The sequence below is a fragment of the Neopelma chrysocephalum genome, unplaced genomic scaffold (genome assembly GCF_003984885.1).
Source record: "Neopelma chrysocephalum unplaced genomic scaffold, ASM398488v2 Primary Assembly neopelma1_381, whole genome shotgun sequence".
Taxonomy (NCBI): domain Eukaryota; kingdom Metazoa; phylum Chordata; class Aves; order Passeriformes; family Pipridae; genus Neopelma; species Neopelma chrysocephalum.
Genome location: NW_020898045.1, coordinates 98988 through 116740, shown reverse-complemented (window position 1 = coordinate 116740; position 17753 = coordinate 98988). Strand labels below are relative to the sequence as shown.

At 45.1% G+C, this 17753-nt stretch overlaps 1 protein-coding gene across 1 annotated transcript in view; it reads right to left on the bottom strand.

The window, feature by feature from the left end:
• Positions 1–2212: 2212 nt before the first annotated feature.
• Positions 2213–17753, bottom strand: part of ABTB2 (ankyrin repeat and BTB domain containing 2) — a 43144-nt gene continuing 27603 nt past the window's right edge. The window contains exons 6-17 of the mRNA XM_027706505.1: positions 14671–14760; positions 14147–14248; positions 12469–12565; positions 11697–11832; positions 9964–10190; positions 9075–9253; positions 8393–8498; positions 8179–8281; positions 7646–7736; positions 6132–6200; positions 5621–5734; positions 2213–4314 (exon numbers count right to left, since the gene is read on the bottom strand). Coding sequence (XP_027562306.1) covers positions 4117–4314; positions 5621–5734; positions 6132–6200; positions 7646–7736; positions 8179–8281; positions 8393–8498; positions 9075–9253; positions 9964–10190; positions 11697–11832; positions 12469–12565; positions 14147–14248; positions 14671–14760 — 1512 coding nt within the window. The 3' untranslated portion in view covers positions 2213–4116. The remainder of the gene's footprint in view (positions 4315–5620; positions 5735–6131; positions 6201–7645; positions 7737–8178; positions 8282–8392; positions 8499–9074; positions 9254–9963; positions 10191–11696; positions 11833–12468; positions 12566–14146; positions 14249–14670; positions 14761–17753) is intronic.

Sequence of the window (17753 nt, the reverse complement as noted above, 5' to 3'; positions counted from 1 at the left end):
TCACTTCCTAATCATCATGGGTTGTACTGTAACAATGGAAAACTCCTTCTGCATGTCCAGAGGCAGGAGATTGTCCTGGTCAGGCTGTGAGACCTTAAACTGCACATTTGTCTGCGGGGCTGTGACTGGGATTCCAGCAGGGAATGAGCCTCCTTACACATAAAAACTCTTCTGGACACCAGCACTGAAAAGGTTGGAAGCTGCTGCTTCACCCCATGGTGTCAGAAAAAGAGAGAAAACGCAGAATGTGTTTCCCAAAATAATGATTAAATGATTCCTCCTCCTTTTAGTGGGACCAGGGATAACTGTGCTATGGAATGACAAAGAACTTCTCCCTCAGACCACCAGAGACCCCTCCAAAAGCCAAACTGCAGCAGGTCAGGATGGCAGGGCACCTCTGCCTCACCTGTTAGGGACAGTGCAGCTCCTGCTGGTCCCAAGGGCTGGGAACATGGTGGGAGCCAAAAGCACCTTCCCAGGCCAGAGGGTCTTTCCTAAAGCACCACCTCTGGGAAGCCAAGGGTTATGGAAGAAATGGAGAGGTGATTTACAACAAAAACAAGAAGAATCACAGCAACAATAATAATAATATTGGTGAAGAGCAGCAAAGGGAGCAACAATAAGTCCAAGGGAGCAGGAGGGATGCTGAGCTTTAAATGGGGTTTGGGTGAGGCAGCATCTCCCAGGATTTCTGAAGCACAGCTCCAGCTCTGGAATTATATGATCAGTGCAAAGTCCTCCTGTCCACTCTGCATTTGCCTCCTGCGGTGCTCTGGCACCTCAGGCATGTTTGGGTGAAAGTGCTCCAGTGCTGCTGCCTGAGGGACCAGGAAAATGGGCATTTAACCACTTCCCACAGGGCTCTGTGCCTTTGGCACCTCGGGCTTTTCAGTAAAACCTGTTTCCATCACTGTGAAAATACACTGAATAAACCCAGCATAGATAAATAACCTTTCTCCAGAAGGACAACCCCAGGGAATACTCAACTATTCCTACACCTGGTCAAACACACCAGCAGCCGCTTCTTGGGGAGAGATTCCAGACTCTTGGCTCCCTCCCTGGCTGTAAAACACTTGCAGAAGCTTTGAAGTTCATACACACATATCAGGATTTGGATACTTGGGCCTTAATTTAAATTCCATTGCCACTGAGGAATTGGAAGTGTCCTAAAGGCACCTCCACTCATACTTTCCTTTTAAGCTTCTTTTTCCCAACCATGAATTTTGCTGTTCTTTTGTCAGGAACACTCCACCCTTGCTTCTTTAGGCATCTCCATTTGGGAAATACAATATATGTGGAAAAAGTTTGGAATGCTGCTTCCAACTACACCCTTTCAAGGCATCTCCAAGGGCTATTGCTTGGGATTTAATTCCTGTGAGGGAAGACTCCCTTGGCTTTAACCCTGCTGCAGGCCATGGAATGTTATGGTGTTTTCCCCCAATATTTTGAGGTGCTGCCCTGAATTAGTTGATTTCTGCCTCCCTCCCGATGGTGTTTCCCAGCAGTCCCACGGCATCTCTTGGGCAGTGCAGCTGCCAGAGGTCCCTCGGGACTGTGGGACAGGCAAAAACCCCACAGCAAAGGAGAACCTGGATTTGGGAGATGGAGAATTGAATGGCACCAGTTTGAGCTATGCCAGTCCAGTGAATGCCAAAGGAAATAATTCCAAGACTCCTCCAGTGGGAATGTTTTTCCTGGATGTGTGTAAACACAGGCACAGCTTTTTACTGCGGAGTGAGTTACTGAGATTTGGGGTTGTTTTCTCAGTTCCCTCTGTAAGTTTTCCCTCTGTCAGCCCCACTGGCCAAGTGGGAAGTACCACTTGGGTTTGGGAGCCCAGATTCCCATCCTCGTGCAGACGTGTCCTGCAGCCTCCCGGGGGGATGTTCCTGCAGCAGCGCCCTGGGGAAGGGATGAGACATCTCCTGGCACTGCTGGAGCACAGGAACCCCACTGACTCCCACCTGGAGCACCCATTAATGATCATTAAACTTACTCCAGCAAGGGAAAATGCAAGTTCAACCTATTACTTCAAAAAATGTTTGAGCCTAGAAGGGGGAAATGAATGACTCTTTATCCCTAAAATTAGGTGTATATAAACCAAAACAAATTTAAGATGCTTAAACTGCAACAGCCTTTTCCACTGAAATGTGTATAAATACATGTTTTTTTTCTCATTGTTAGAAGAGCAGAATAAATAACAGCAACTGTGTATTTTAAAATTACATTGTTAATAAAATCCTGGTACATTTACATAAATGACAACATTAATGTACAATTAAAGAAGCATTGTAATATTACAGCAACAAAAGAGGACCTACATATTTGTACAGGTAGCTGGAGCAGCTACTTGAAAATACTTTCCAAGCCTTCTGTGATATTTCTCAGTGATAATTTTGAACCCCCTGTATGGCTTTCTGCTAATAAATAGGGTTATTGGAGCTGGTGATGTTCAGAAGCAGATGTGTACCTAAAGCACAAAGGGAGTGTGCCCTGACCAACCTGTCAGCTGATTAAGCCTAGACTAAAAATCCTTATCCTTGCATGCAATTTGCCTCTTGTGTAAATCCTTTAGGGCTGAGGCTGTGTCAGCTTTTGATGGATTTGTTTGTCGTTCCTTCTCCTTCCCTGCATCTGCCTAAACCATGTCTATATTGTGCTTTGGAGCTTGGGCCCAGCTGAGCCTCCTTCTTTTCCAGTGTGTTTAATTATAATATTAATTGTTGAGTTTCTAAGAAGGAACAGTTCTCCACTGAAAACTTGGTTTCCTCTTCTCCTTCACCCATTTAAATGAATGAAAGGGTCTTGGTGAATGCTTCTGGTGGGTGCAAGCAAAGCTCAGTGGGAACAGCTGGAGGTCTTTTCCTTAAATCTCTTGGTCAGAGCAAGGTCTGTGTTTTAACCTTCCTACAGTTGGGATTATTTGAAATAAAAACACACAAAAAACCACTGCTTTAGATTCAAAACTGTAGATTGAACTGTCTGCTTTTTCTTCTCCTAAGTCAGCTAGCATGAGGCCTTTCGGACCAGAAACATCTGTGAACAAAGGAAAAATGTGAATCTTGGGCATTTGAGTTGAGGCATCTTGTTTAAGGCTGCAGCCAACCCCCAGGAACCTGCCAGGTGTGCACTGTGCCCAGACCCCCTGAGGTAATGTATCTGTGGAAACAGCAATCCAGGGATGAGGCTGTGGGAGTGGACTCTAGAGGTCAGAGCTGCTAATTCCAACTAGCTCCAGAGAGAGACCAAACCATGGAGCTCTGTGTTCCTCTTGGGGAGACTTTTATTGCTATTTATGCAACTGGGCAGTTTTTAGCATAGCTCTTATTACACCTGAGTCTTCTAGAAAGTGTCTTTTATGCTGTGAGGTCTCACAGATAATGTCCAGAAACAGGTTTTGAAGGTGAAAGCAACTGAGACTATCAGACCTTGACAGTGAAAGGGCAGACAGTCTTTTTATATCTCCTCAAGATAAAACAAGATTAACAACTAGCACAGTGAAAACACACAACCCCCCGACTCTCCCCTCCCTGCCCCAGCTCGCTTCTTCATATAAGGTTTAAAGAACGAGTAATTTCAGAGTTAATATTAGTTTCTACTCAGCTTTGAACATCCAAAATATCTCTTTCAAGGTGCAAACAGTTTTGGGGGAAAAGTTGTGTCAGTCTCTTGCCATGTACAGACACTGGTGGTGTCACTGAAGTAGTTTGTGGCACTGGCTCATCGGATGGGCAGTGGATCAGAAAACTCCTTCTATGCAGCCTTTTTACACGGAAAACATCTGTTTGTGTGTGAACTAGGTGGTGTGTAGACACTTAAACCTATGTATTAGGTGTCAGGTCTAGGTAAAACTGCCTCTTTCTCTCCAGCCCTGCCTCGTGCTTGTGGAAAGGGCAGCGCTGATCTCTGATCATGTTCTTCCCTTGCACCCTCAGCCCTTGTTTGTGCTGTGCCAGGGGTGTTTCTGTGACAGCAGCAGCACAGAGAAGCCAAGCTCCCCCTCCCTCAGCACCCTGGCCTGGGGGTGGCTGCTGCAGGGGGCTTTCAGTGAGATCCAGGAGGCAAACAGGACAGCCACAGCTTTCCTGGCGACGAATCCCAGTGCCTTGTCCTGCCTCACACCCTGGAGGTGACGTACACGGAGTGCAGGCGCCCAGCCAGGGCTGTCTGCAGGTCCCTCAGTGGGTCCAGGCCCTGCACTTTGCTGTTCCTGCTGTAGATGAGCTGTTTGAATGAGTCTTGCTCCAGGAGGGAGCTCATGTGCTTGAGGAAGAAGCCCTCACAGAAAGAGGCCAGTTCGGGTGCGTTGTGAATCTGAGGGAGAGAGGAAGATTTTTTTAGCCTTGAAGTCCTAAATTACATCCCTGAGCCTCTCTTTCTAATGCTTTTTCCCTTTCCTAAGACAGTAAAAGGACAGTGGGAAAGCACTGAAGGCAGGACCAGTGATGGCTGATAATTTCTCCTGGTGCTTTTTGCAGGCACAGGTGTGAGCAGGGAGGCATCCAGGCTTTTTTAATTCCTTCTCCTGCTGGCCTGCTGTTGGCAGAGCCCCTGGCCTGCACTCCAGCCTCCTGCTCTTCAAGGAGCAGAGCAGCTGGCTGATGAAGTGGCCAAGGTACCTGTTTAGCTGTGACACACAACACTGCACTGCCAGATGGTGAGCACAGCTCAGGGCAATCAGGATACGGTTCACAGGATGTGAGCCTTGCTCCTACAAAAAGGAGATGGATGTAGAAGAACAGGGGTATTACACTTCTAAACCATACTGGGTGATTTCTGGCTGGGATCTTCCCTTTGCTTCAGAATCAGTCAGGTCAGTAATGGGAACAAAACTCAAGTTCAGCATTAAGAAGCTCTATGCACATACAGCCTGTTCCTGGGAACTTTGTGCAAATACTATTTTAAGGAAAAGTACTAAAGGCCAGTAAGAAATGGTCTTTTTCACCTCTCTACCACGGCACACTGTTAAATTTTAGGTCCTGAAAGAAACCAGCCCAAGTTCCACGGGAAAAAAAACAACCAAGTGTGAGAGTCAGGAATTGAAAAGCCTCAGTGTGACACGCTGCACACAAAATAAAAAAGTCATGATCAGCTCTCTGTTTCTTTTGCTTAAGGGATTTGATCCTGCAAAATTCCAGGAACAGCAAAGTATTTATGATTTATTGATAACACGGGTTATTTGCTACAGAGGTGAATATCTGCCACACAACTGGGTTTATGTTAATTCTGGAACTGTAAGGAATATATTCCAGCAGTAGGGGTCCTAGGAAAGGGTTTATTTCGTAGCTGCTGTGCCGTGATCAATGGCCCCTGCTGCTCCCAGGATTTGAATCCCTTGGGCTTTGCTGATGTTGCTGGATCAGCCTGCTCAGACAGCTCTCCCCTCCTCTGCAGGGATCCCCCCTCAATTTCCCACATGATTGCTTCACACAGGAAAATGCACTGGGGCTGTGCAGGACTTTACAGACTGGAAATGGAATCCATCTCACTTTGTGGTGGGGTAGAGTCTCCTGCAGAGAGATGCCCACCTGTGCCTGTGCTATTTAGTTCCCAACAGGAGCCCGTGGGAAGAATCCTGCTGTTTCATTGGGATTCTTAAACAAGGGGGGTTGGCATTTACCTTTGCATATTTATAGATGTTCACAGAGTTGTCCATGCTGATGGTCTGGGCACAGAGGATCTCACAGTGTCTCTGGAGGCCGTCCAGCTGGAACAGGCTGGCAGCCGACAGCAGCTATGGGGACGAGAAAGAAGCAGCTATTTGAGATCATGAGCCTTGAAAGGCTTAGGGAAGGCAAACAGAACGGATCATTTCCTCTCTGAACAGCCTCTGACTCCCTGTTTTAATGGCTAAGTCCTCATGAAAGAGCAGAAAGGCCACTCAATGCTAAAGTGATTGACAGACACACTTCCCGTCATAGCAAAGGCTCCTCATGCAGGAACTGTATTTGTGCTCCTTTCTGTCACAGAAGCACCAAGCAATGATGTTTTGAGACTTTTAAGCTCATTTCCAAGTGTTAAGTACACTCCTGGATTGGATGGGAGCTTGCTATTAGCTCCTGGAGTTTGCCTTTCAGCTCTGTTTATGCCCCAGTGCACTTGGCAAGACCTAGAAGAAAACGCTCTCTCACCTCTAAGATATCAGTGGTGGGAATTTCCATAGATTCTGTTCCTCCATAGTATAAATACTGCATCAGCATCTGGAATTGGAAGAAGGCCAGGCATGAAGTTATCACTGAAGTCACAAGGGGCTGTTGATGGCTGTGCTCCCCTTCCTGAACAGACGGGAATCGTGTCCTATTCCGGCTCTCGCCTCCACTGGTGGCTTTTTTTTTTTCCCCTAGCGTTGCAAATCTGCTTCTTTCTAACAGTCTAACTCTCTGGGGCTCTGAAAAGGGCCCTGCTGAGGATTTTAGGCTGAGGGTGACAGTGTGTCTCTGAGCAACATCGCTGTCCTTGTAAAGCGGTGTCTCAGATCCGGCTTTGTAAAGCCTGACCGGCTGGTCATGTGCGGAGCTGCCAGCGAGCCCAGCATGTGTGTCCCGGGGACCTCCCAGCCACTTGCCTTCCCTGCTGGGCTTCTAATCAGCTTCCAGCCTCCCATCAGGGCCAGAGGAAAAGGCCTAATTGTTTTCAGGGAGAGTGAGAGGCAGCTTTTCTGCTCTTTGATGTGCACGCGCTCACCCCCAGCCCAAATGGTACCATCCTGCCAGGGGCAGGACTGGATTTGGTGTTGGGAGAGAAGTGTCCTGGGTGCTGTGTAAGCAGGTGTGGGGCCTGCAAGCCATGCTTACCATGTCCCACAGGGGTAGTAACAAACTAAGCTGCTATTTTTAAACGTTTTCTATTTGTATATATTTGTATATATAACAATTGCAGGGGAGCAAAGCTGCTTTCCAGTAGAACACTCAGATTTCTGGTGGCTCAGCACCCTCCACTGTAACTGAGATGGCATCTCCTTAACTCATCTGATTATATTTGCCATCAAATTGTTTAACTCTGTGAAGCATTTCACTGTTTCAATTCCCATCTCCCTGTTCTGTACCCTTCTTCCAAATCTGAAATGCAGGTCTGGAAATCTGGAATACCATAACTATCACATTTCACTGACTTGTTTTTTAACTTCGTTGTGTGTAACCTGCCCTCTCTCCATCATGAATAATCCTCCCTTAGGTCCATTAAATACATAAATGTCAAAACAGCAAAGTGTAATTCTCAATTCTGAGTCTTTCTTGACAGGAACACCATTGATTTCTGATCACCTGATTTGAATGAATGTGAAGCCTCGTAATCCACCTGCTATAAATAATTTACTTTTGTTTAGCACAGCAAGAAAATGGTGCTGTAAAAAAGTATGAAAATTGTGTCTTAAAAGTATAAAATGACTTCAGTAGAAGGCTATTTTCTCCTGCTTAAAGGAAGAATCAGCTGCCTAGTAAGAAAATAAGACTACAGACTGGAGGATTCTGTTTTAAGGCTGGTCCTACCTGAGAAGTTTGGAAAAAGGATCAGAACACTCCTGAAATTCAGGTGTATTGAAAGGAACTCCATTTCTACTTGTAAATTACCTATGATATTACATCTTACCTTCCAAGTAGGTGAGAAGATGATAAAGAATAAAGCAAAAGTAAAATAAGTTACATACCTTGAAAATATTGTATTTCATATCACTGATTTCAACAGTCTTGCTGCCGTGGCTGTCATGCTCTGTTTTATTGGTCATTAGTGTCTTAAACCTGGAAATTGTTTTAAAAGATTAAGTTTAATAACACTTTAGATTGCTGTGTTAGTGTGTCATATACTCATCAACTACTGACAAGCAGCCAAAGCAAGGGGAAAACAAAGATCCTTGTTCTTGTTTGCAAGTTGAAAATTGAAACATTTCTTTCAATTTAATGATATTTAGTTAAGGGACAATTTAACCTACAAGTTGCTTGGGTCTGATCCAATCCCACCTTGTAATAGTTGGAAAACCTGTTACTATGCCAATAATAGAGAAAATAACTAATAATTCCAAGTGTACCAGATGAGTGTGAGATTCCAGGAAAGCTGGAGCGAGTGTAGCTCTCACTGCAAACTCCGACAGAAGGAAAGGGAATGGATATGTAAAATCCCAGCTACTGCACATGTTGTAGAGATAATCAGATTATTTAATTATATCCCTGGTTAGTGACTCACCTGTTAGATGCAGTAACCAGCAGGACTTTGTGTGCATAAAAGAGCTTTCCTTCTACTAAGAAAGTTACGTCGGACATTTCTTTGTTGTTCAGAAAGTGAGGATCTGTCGGGTGAGGGGAAAAAAAAGGTGAATTTTTTTTTTTAAACTGTGCATGTTTTTAAAAAATAAAAAAACCCAACCACAAGAACTTCCCTGTGTAGGTGAGCACCTTACCTAGGCGAGCTGGCAGCGTCTTCCGGATTTCAGGAATGCTGGGGATCGGGCTGCTCCCGTAGCAGTGAGTGAAGATGGACGCAAGCTGCTGGTTGATGGAATCATTCTGTGAGGGGCATGGAACAGGTATTAACACTCTGTTTGGAGCAGGTTTCAAATGTGCTGTAACAGTTCACTTGAGGCTTAGAGCAACTGCATAACAATAGGAATAACATCTCCACAGAGGGACAAGGATCTGAGCAAGTGTGTTCTGACAGAATTCTCTCAGCAACAGAGAACAGCTCATCAGCAAAAGCTCATGCCCTGCTCTGGAACAGATGAGCCCACAAGTGTGTCCTCAGCAAGGTCTGATTTACACTTAGCTCATGGTCAGATCCAACTTTGGTTCCCAGACTGCAGCTGGTTTTAGTCAGCCAGTTACATCTCTTGCTTTTAATTTAAAGGAGAGTCACAATGCATGTTGTAGTGACCAATTATGGAGGTATCAAGAGCTGGATCTGCTCCTCAGCTTCCCCTTCTGTGCATTTCAGGACTTTTTTGGGGGCTGTATATGCATTTAGATAAATGCTATCAGGACCATTTCCATACCATAACTCCTTAGGGACTTTGCACTTGTTCTTGTGCACAACCTCGTACAACAACAACAACACTGATTTTCACACTGTCACAAACTAATACTTACTTTGCTGGTTTTGAGGATATCAAACATGAGCTGCAAGCCTTCATTAACCAGTTCTTCATTGTAATCCTCCTCTTTAATAGTGACAAACTCCCTGAGGAGGGTCTGTACCACGGAGTAACGGGACTGATAGAAGGTTGTCCGTAGGGATTCGATCCACACGTGGAGTTTCCAGGGAACCCCTGCAGCCACAGAAAAGGAACAGTGAAAGATGATTTCCTGAAGTACCTGTGAGTAGATTGTCCTGTTGCTATTACTAACACTTGGCAGCACTGGAGTAGACCATTACATACATGCCAACAGCACATACATTTTGTTTGATATTGAAGGTGACTGAACTGGGTCATTGACAAATTGAGTTATCTACACAAGCAAAAGATTGGTACCAGGATCATAAATTGGAGCTTTATGCTGATTGTTAAGGACCACAGACTCCCTGTTTTGTTCTGAGCTTCATGATTAGTCAGAACCACAAAATACATTTGAACTGAACTTATAAGAATACATAACCCTACACAAACATGATGTGAGGGGTCTTTTCTCCTGGTTACCTCTAAGACACAAGCTTTAAAACTTCTGTTTCTTACCTTTAGATCAGGTTTGTTCTTTCACCTTTAACCATTAATCTCTGATGTTATTTATGGTTTTGAGACCAGCCGGAATTTTAGGTGTCAGTATCTGACAAAGGGATACATGGGAACAGAGAATCCAGCCAAGAGTGAGGGACATCCCACATCAGGAATTTGTGAAGAGCCTTAAACACTTTTTTGATTTAAATTACACAGCCTGGGATAGCTTTGCAGTTGGGGTTAGTGCTCCTGCAAGTGGAAGGGGCAGAGGAAAAAGCTTTTTATGCCTTAAATGTGCACAATGGTTAAAAGGAAGAGCTTACCCAGTGCCCTGAGCTCCATGGTGATGTCCACATAGCCATGCTCAGCGCTGTAGTACATGGCCTCCTGCAGAGCCTTCATCCTTGTCTTGCAGAGCTTGACCTGGCCCTCACTGGAGCTGCCCTGGCTGGAGGTGTCACTCTCCACCCCCTCAGCCAAAATCTCCTCCAGGGAGAGAACATCTCCCTTCACTTGCTGGGGCTGGGTCAGGAGCTTGCGCAGGACGTTCCTGAGGAGAGAAGAGATTTCACTTATTAATAAGTGAATTATCAATTCAGACAGGACTGTGGTGATTTAGCTGTGGGGATCTGGCTTAGTAAATAATTTCCTTCCCAAAGACAGACAGCAGGCACTATGGAACAGCATTTAAACCCCTTGTCCTTCCTCACCCCACATCCTGATGCCCTGTTTGTGCACATGGACTATATCCCTCATACGGTGGGTTTGTTTGGAATTTCACACAGCAGTTGCAAGAGAGAGACTTTCTTGTTTGTGTCCAGCCACTTTAGGAAGTTTGCATCATTGGTGTCCCTCAGCCAGCTGGAACCATCTGCTCCAGACATTCCCAATCCCAGCAAGGCCACCCAGCACTCAGCTGTGCTGCTGCATTGCCACTAGCTGGTGCTCTCCTTGCACCCACACCACTCCCTGTGGCTAAATCCAGTTAATTTGGGTCTTTAGGATGCAAGAACAAACCTTGAATTTCACAGTTTGCACGGTCAGAAAATGGTGGGAGGGGAACAGAGTTGGGAACAGAACAGTGTTTGTGTAGTTTTACACTGTAAATAACTGCATTAGGCTGTTCCAGCTTTGCAGAGTTTAGGCCTCATTTGAGCTTGGAATACTTTCCTGGGTGTATCCAGATGTGAGATGTACCTGGAGGTGCAGTTTTGTCACTGTAAAGCTCAGCTGGGTTCAAGGGAGCTGTTATTTAACATGCCATGTTGTACAACCCTGTGAGTATCTCTCAGCCCATCTCCATGGTTGTTCCAGGGCTGTTTTAATTGGCTTGTTACACTAACATTTTTCCCTGGGAACAGAAGGATTTCTGGAAGAGTTTGCAAGTAATGACCTAGTTCTAAATAACTACCCTGCAAACAGGGTTGGAAAGCCCAGGCTGGCTGCTCAGCATCATAATGACTCATCTCTTGGTTGGCCATCCAAAAACCAGAGGTGCAGTCAACCAGATTCTGTTGCAGATTATTTCTGCCACCTTAACATGATTAGATTCTGTCTCAGAACATGACCCAAGATCTCATAACCTCAATCTCATAACCTACCCTTAGGTGGAACTCAGTCTGCTCACACAGGCCCTAGAACCGGCTCCTGCTCACTCCTAGTGCTGCAGAGCCAGACCAGCAAGTGACAGACTAAGAAAAAGCAAAGATCTCTGTTGTATTTTGTGCTTTTGACTAAAATATAATCCCTTTCTTTTATGAAAATTATAGTTGCTGAATAATGAAGTCTTGCACCAATTTTTTCTCAAAGGGATGGAAAAAAGAGCAACAACCAATTTAAAAATCATGCCTAAAAGGCATCAGAATAGATTGAGAAACTGTGCTTCTCTAGAAATGGTTATCAGGAGTGTCCTAACACCATCTTCTGAGCCGCACACCCTGGGATTTGGGTCACAAAGTCACATATACCCATATATATGGGTATATATATACACCATAGTGCAAAATACCCATAGTGCAGAAAACCCACCCTGTTCTGAACATAAACAGAGCCTTACCTGTGCCCGTGTGCTGCTGAGTGGCTGAAGCAATTCATGTCTTCATGGAGAGATGAGGACATTCCATTGACTTCCAGCATGCTCAGGAGGGGATCTGCACCCCTGCTTAGCAGCAAACTGACCAACTCGTAATTCCCTGGGGAAAAATGGACAGAAACATTATGATGGTTCCTCTCTGGAAGCATAAAAATAGGAGTGGTAACAGGCAGGGCTCCTTTCTCTGTCCTCATTAGATGGAGGAGTGAGTGGTGGCAGGAGACCCAGCACAGCGAGTATCAATATCCCTTCAATAAATCTTGGAGGAGAGCAAACCAGAGACTCATCATAAAAGCACAAAAATGAAGCGGAAAGAAATCAAGGGAAAAAAAGTAAAACCAGTTAGAGGTGAAAAGTACTGAAAAACAACAACTAGCACAGACTTGTTCCCAGAATGCCCAACTCCTGACAGCCCTCTAGAAGAACTGCACAATTTTACTTGTACTTAATAAACTAATAAAACAAATTTCTTTACATAACAGTTATTTTTCCCCAGGCTGGATTTGAATTTGCTAATTTTTTTGCATCTGGATCTTAGATCCATAACATGCCTGGACTAGGCAGGGCTGGTTCATGTTTCTTGACAGTGCTTTGCAAAGGAGTTGGTGCCGTCAGCTTTGCTGTGGTGGCCTCTGGGAAGAGGCAAGTGTGGGACTAATTGCAAAAGCAGATAATCAGGGCCCATCAGGCTTGTGGAAGCAAGAGCTGGAGCATGCTGGGGCCACAAGGAGCTCACCTGCAGCCGAGGCCAGCTGGAGGGGTGTCTCGGCGTAGTTGTCCTCTCCAGTGTTCACAGCAGAGCCCTCAACGTGGGCACCAGCATCCAAGAGCAGCTGCAACAGGCACATGGAAGACAGGGAGGTGGGAAAAGAGCAATTCAGAAGGGCAAAACAGAAGGGGCTGTTAGTTAGGAAGGAAAACTAGTGGATTCACACTGAGGAGGGCATGCACACAAAGGGCCCATCTCAAAGGCTACAGCAAAGTATCAGTTATGAAGCAAATTTCTCTTGCATTTCCTCTCTCATTCCGCAACATGAATGGCAACTTACAGTTTTCTGAAAATTTTCTTTTGTTCACTGTGCTTTCAGTATTTGAGTTTATTCTGGAAAGGGGCTCAGCTGGCAGCCTGGAGAACATCACCACCTATTTTTTATCTCCTTTATGGACGCGCCTTTGGAATTGTAATTTCCCCACTCCAAAGAGCTCTGCGATCAGAGCTTCTCTTGAGCACAGGAAGTCCATCTTACTTAGCTTCATGCTGTGTGCAGGAAGTGGGGTTCCTCCAGGGAATTAGCCCTGGAGCTGGTCATGGCTCTCGATCTGTTGCCCTGTGGAGCCTGCTGAAAAAGGAGCTCTGGCAGCTGCAGTGATTTGTCACACAGAACCTGCTTTCATTGAACCACTGAGCTGCCTGTGAGGGAAGAACCCCCTCCCAGATGAAGGGGACAAGGTTACAAGGTGATGGGGATGTTTTATGGCCAGGTGGGGCTGGCAGATGGCACAGGGGGTGGGACAGGGCAGGGAGGACCAGCCCTGTCCATGTGTATCCACCAGGATATTCTAATTGTGGGTAGTGCAGTCCAGCAGGAGCTTTGATATACTTGGCTTCATGTCCTGGGAGAATCAAACTCATATCTTACATGTAAATTATGGCTGCCCAGGCAATCTGCCAGGTGGAATCTAATCTTTATAATTATTTACAAATGTACACAAATGATGAGTGTGTGCAGCCTCCATTTAGTTATATCTTTTTTTCTTTCCCTTGGAGCAGAAGGTAAATTAAATTCATCAGCAACTATCTGCTGTGATCAGTTTGTAATTCCTATGGAAGTCCGTGTAGGATTTCCAGGACTCCACTCCATTTTGCTGCCCCTTAATTCCACAGAAAAGGGAGCAGGGAGGATGTGACAGGCTCAAATCCCATGACAGTGTCAGTCTTATTCATGCAACTTTCAAGGATTACAGAGAAAGTTACAGATGATTTGCTTCAATTAGAGCAGAAATCAGCACACACAGAATTTTTGCATATGTGAATTTATAAACCAATTAATATCTACTGTCAGAAAGCTCCTGATCAAGCAGTCAAGCTGTAACCGCTCCACTTGAAGCACTACTTTGTCTAATACTAAAGAAATGATTGTGCACCACTGTTCTTGAAGCAGTAAGCCTTGGATCAATACTGAAACCAAAGAAAAATAAGGAAACACACTGTGTTTTATTACGAATTCCATCATCAATTTTCCTTCTCCTCATTTCCAAACACGCCATTTTTGGCTGGTTTTTTAGGAGGCTCCCACCAAACCGCAGGTGGAGCCTGGGCCAGATCTGTGCTCAGGAAGGCTGAGAGTCAGGGTCACAGTGCTGCACTTCAGCCCCTCCATGCCTCCTGGAAGGATTCTCAACCAGAATCTTACCTGGACCACGGAGATGTGCCCGTGTAGCACAGCAAAGGTGAGGGCAGTCCAGTGCCGGCTGTCGGGATGCACCGAGGGGTATCGTGGAGAGGTACTGGGAACCTGGGAGAAGGGAACCAGGCAGTCATTCCCCACTCTGTCTGTCTGCCACCATCTCTAGACTTGTACAGACCTCGCTTTTTCCTTTGTAAGTGACTTAGGCCACTTAGAGAACACTGCTACCACCAGTCCCCTGGGCCTTTTTAATGGGCTTACTGGTTTCTCCTCATGGCAGCTCCTTCCCCTCCCCCTGCCCCCGTGCCTATTAGACTTCCAATGCCAATCATAATTGTAGTCACTAAATGCTCCAAGAGGTTTGGAAGGTTTTCTCCTCCCTCCCAAATCCCTGAAGACGTGGTTTCTGAAAGAAATTCCTTGCTTGAAGCTTCCAGATCTGAAGCCTTTAGTTTCTAGAAGGAATTTCATAGCTGCTCCTATTAGTTTACAGATGAATAATTATGGGGAGAGGGTCCTCTGTTACTCACTGGTATATCTAAATTTGCTCCAGCATCTATAAGCATTTGGACCATGGCTTCATCTCCAGCAGCACAGGCGTACATGAGGGGGGTCATACCCTTCAGAAAGAAAAAGAAAAGAAAAATCAAGTTGGCTTTCTATATCTATCAACAGTGACACTGTCACGGACACAGGGAGTTTGAATCTTGTGTGTAGGGACAGCATAACACATGTTTTTAAAACAGTTTTCTATGCAGAGTGGGAACAACATACTGGTATTGGAAAGTGAGGTGGACAAAACACCAGGGGACAAGGCTGCAAGAATACAAAAGGCATCACTGAAAATCCTTGCTGTGTATTGTCCACAATTCTCGAGGTTTCTCAAGGCTGCCAACAAAGAAACAGCATTTCTTGGCTCATTTGTAGCCAAATGAACTGAAAGCAGAACACAACACAAAAATACAGAAGATTAATTTATTTGGCAAATTCTCCCCATTGCTAAAATCCTATTTGCCACAATATTTCAGCATTTCAATCCCATAAATCTCTCTCTCTCTACTTAACCAGCAAACCATGACAGCTCAGAGATGAATTATGAGAGAAATGAGCCTTACTTATGGAGTTCATTCCAGAAGTAGCCAAGGACAGAAAGGAAATGGCCTAGTAAAATCCATTCCTGCTCAAATCCTATGACTTTCCTGCCCCCCCCTTAATTATTGCAGGTGTTTGAATTTTTCACAGGTAGCATCTCTGTTGCTTGGTGTGTAACAATAATACAGTTTCATCTTTACTGGGACCTGTATTGTAAAACAGAATTACATCTCTCACATAGGAGTTCTGCTCCTGAATCTGCAAGGCATCTTTTCCAAGCAGCCACGATTCCAAGCTTCCTGCTTTGAGGCAGTTACATGCACAAGTCTTTATAAAAAAATCTTTACAAAGGCATATCTGGGTGAGAGGGTTTGGGAGGATCCCCTCTCATTAGAGACAACTAAACTGAGAATTCAAAACTCAGGTCTGCAGGCACAAGCCCATATTTACTGCCCCGGTCAGGGTTCTAAATTTACAGACTTACCTTTTCCTTTTTTTAAATTTTTAGTATTAGTTTTGCATTCCCTACTTGTTCCTCAGTATGCAAAGGGAAGAAGAGAGTGTTTGCCTAAAAATCTCAAATCCCATTAAACCAGAGTGCTGCTCAGTCCCCACTAGAAGGGAATAACAGGGTCCTGCTCCAAATTTGAGTTTCTGAGCACATGTTCTGAGTTCTTTTCCAAAAATCTTCAAACTCATAGATGGAGAATTGGGTCTGAACATGCTCACACTCTGGGAATGGTCAAAATTCAAACCTGGATCTAAAGCCTTCATGTTAAATTAGTCAAACAGTCCTGTCTAAAGCTTTTGCTTCACTTGGTAGGTGAGAGATGCTCACACCTGTCTGTGAGGCCTTGCAGGTGCTACCAACTATGCAACCTGTTAGGGAGATGCATCCTGACCAAAAGAACCCAAATATATGAGCTGATACACTCTATCTTATGATAGACATGGAGACCTGTTTTATCTTGTCAGTTTTCCCAAGGTTGGGCATCTGCCTTTGACTTATTCCTTTCCAGGAAGGGCAAAACAAACTGGTGGCAAAATTCAGCTTTGGTTTCATACTCCAGCAGAGCTCGCTCCTAGAACTTGGATTTCACTCTGTCTGGGGTTGGCAGTGCCATGAAGGATCAAGTGGAGAACTTCCAGGCAACAATGTCTCCAGAGGGGACCTGTCCTGCCCTCCTTGGCTGGTGCCAAAACACTCTGTGTGTGGCAAAGATGACAGAGCTGTCCCACTCACAGCAGGGCTGGTGAGAGGATCCCATCAACAGGATGACAATGAGACCATCAATCAGTGACAGAAGAAACTCCTCCAACTTCCAAGGACCTGTTTACAAGGATCTCCACACATACAAAAGCCAGACAGCTCCCAGTTTTCTGGCTGAATGAGAGGTAGGAAACACCCCGCAGCGAGAAGTGACAGCCTTGGCACCACTGTCTGTGGTGTTGGGATAGAAAGGTTCACACAGCAAAATAATCTCTGAGAGAACAAAAGGGCTACAGAAACAGGAACTGCAAAATTTATTTAAAAAAATTTAATACAGCAATTGGAAAACCTTCATAACATAAATCTGCCACCTTTGCCACTTTGACAGAGTGAATATCAGGGGCACCTATGAGGGGATACACACCTCTGTGACCACAAAGCTTGCGGTACTGGGTACGTAAATAAGGCAACTACATACCTAGATATATTTCTGCTCTATTTGTGTATACATCCACACTTCCTCTAAAACTGCAGGATGGTGGGAAGTACCAGAAAAGATGTGCCAGGTTCAGAATTCGGTCTGAAATGCTACTGCAGTAAAATGCTGCCTGTAAGAAAACGTCTCTACCTGAACATAAACCCTTCCCACTGCTCAATATCCTCTTGTTTCAGAGACATGACAGCTCATTCTCCTTGCTGTGACAGCTGTAACGAGTGTTTATTTGGGGGAGGTGTTTTCTTTTTCCTTTTTAAATTAAAAGCTAATTCTATGCACTGAATGATGCCCCAGAGGACAGACTCTGCTGTTACTTGATGGGACTGACAGCATGAGCAGAAGCAGCCAGAGATTCCCAGGACTACCAAATCCCTATGGTTCAATGGAGCAGGGAACAGGTAAAAATGAATAAACAGACACATCAGCACGATGGACTTTGAGCAAATCTAGTACTGACTGATGACACCACTGGGGTTCTCAGTGCTGTTTTTGTATTCCAAACTGTTCCGAGCCTGAAAACCATCAGACAGCAACACCTTTTGGTCACTCATCACTGCCCCAGGCTGGATTTGGGCTGTTGAAGCAGAAGAGAGTGTCAGTGGCAAAACCCACTTTGTCTTGACATCAGACTTTCCATTCACTGCCTGTGTATTAACCTGTCTGCCCTCAGTGCCTGAGACAGCCCATCCAAGGAACAGACCTACATTCCAGCTGATAAACGATTCACTCCAGCCTCTGATGGGCATTTCTGGAGGGGTAGCATGAGAGTGGGGTGGGGGAATTTGAGGCGTTATTTTTTTATGTTTTCAGACTGC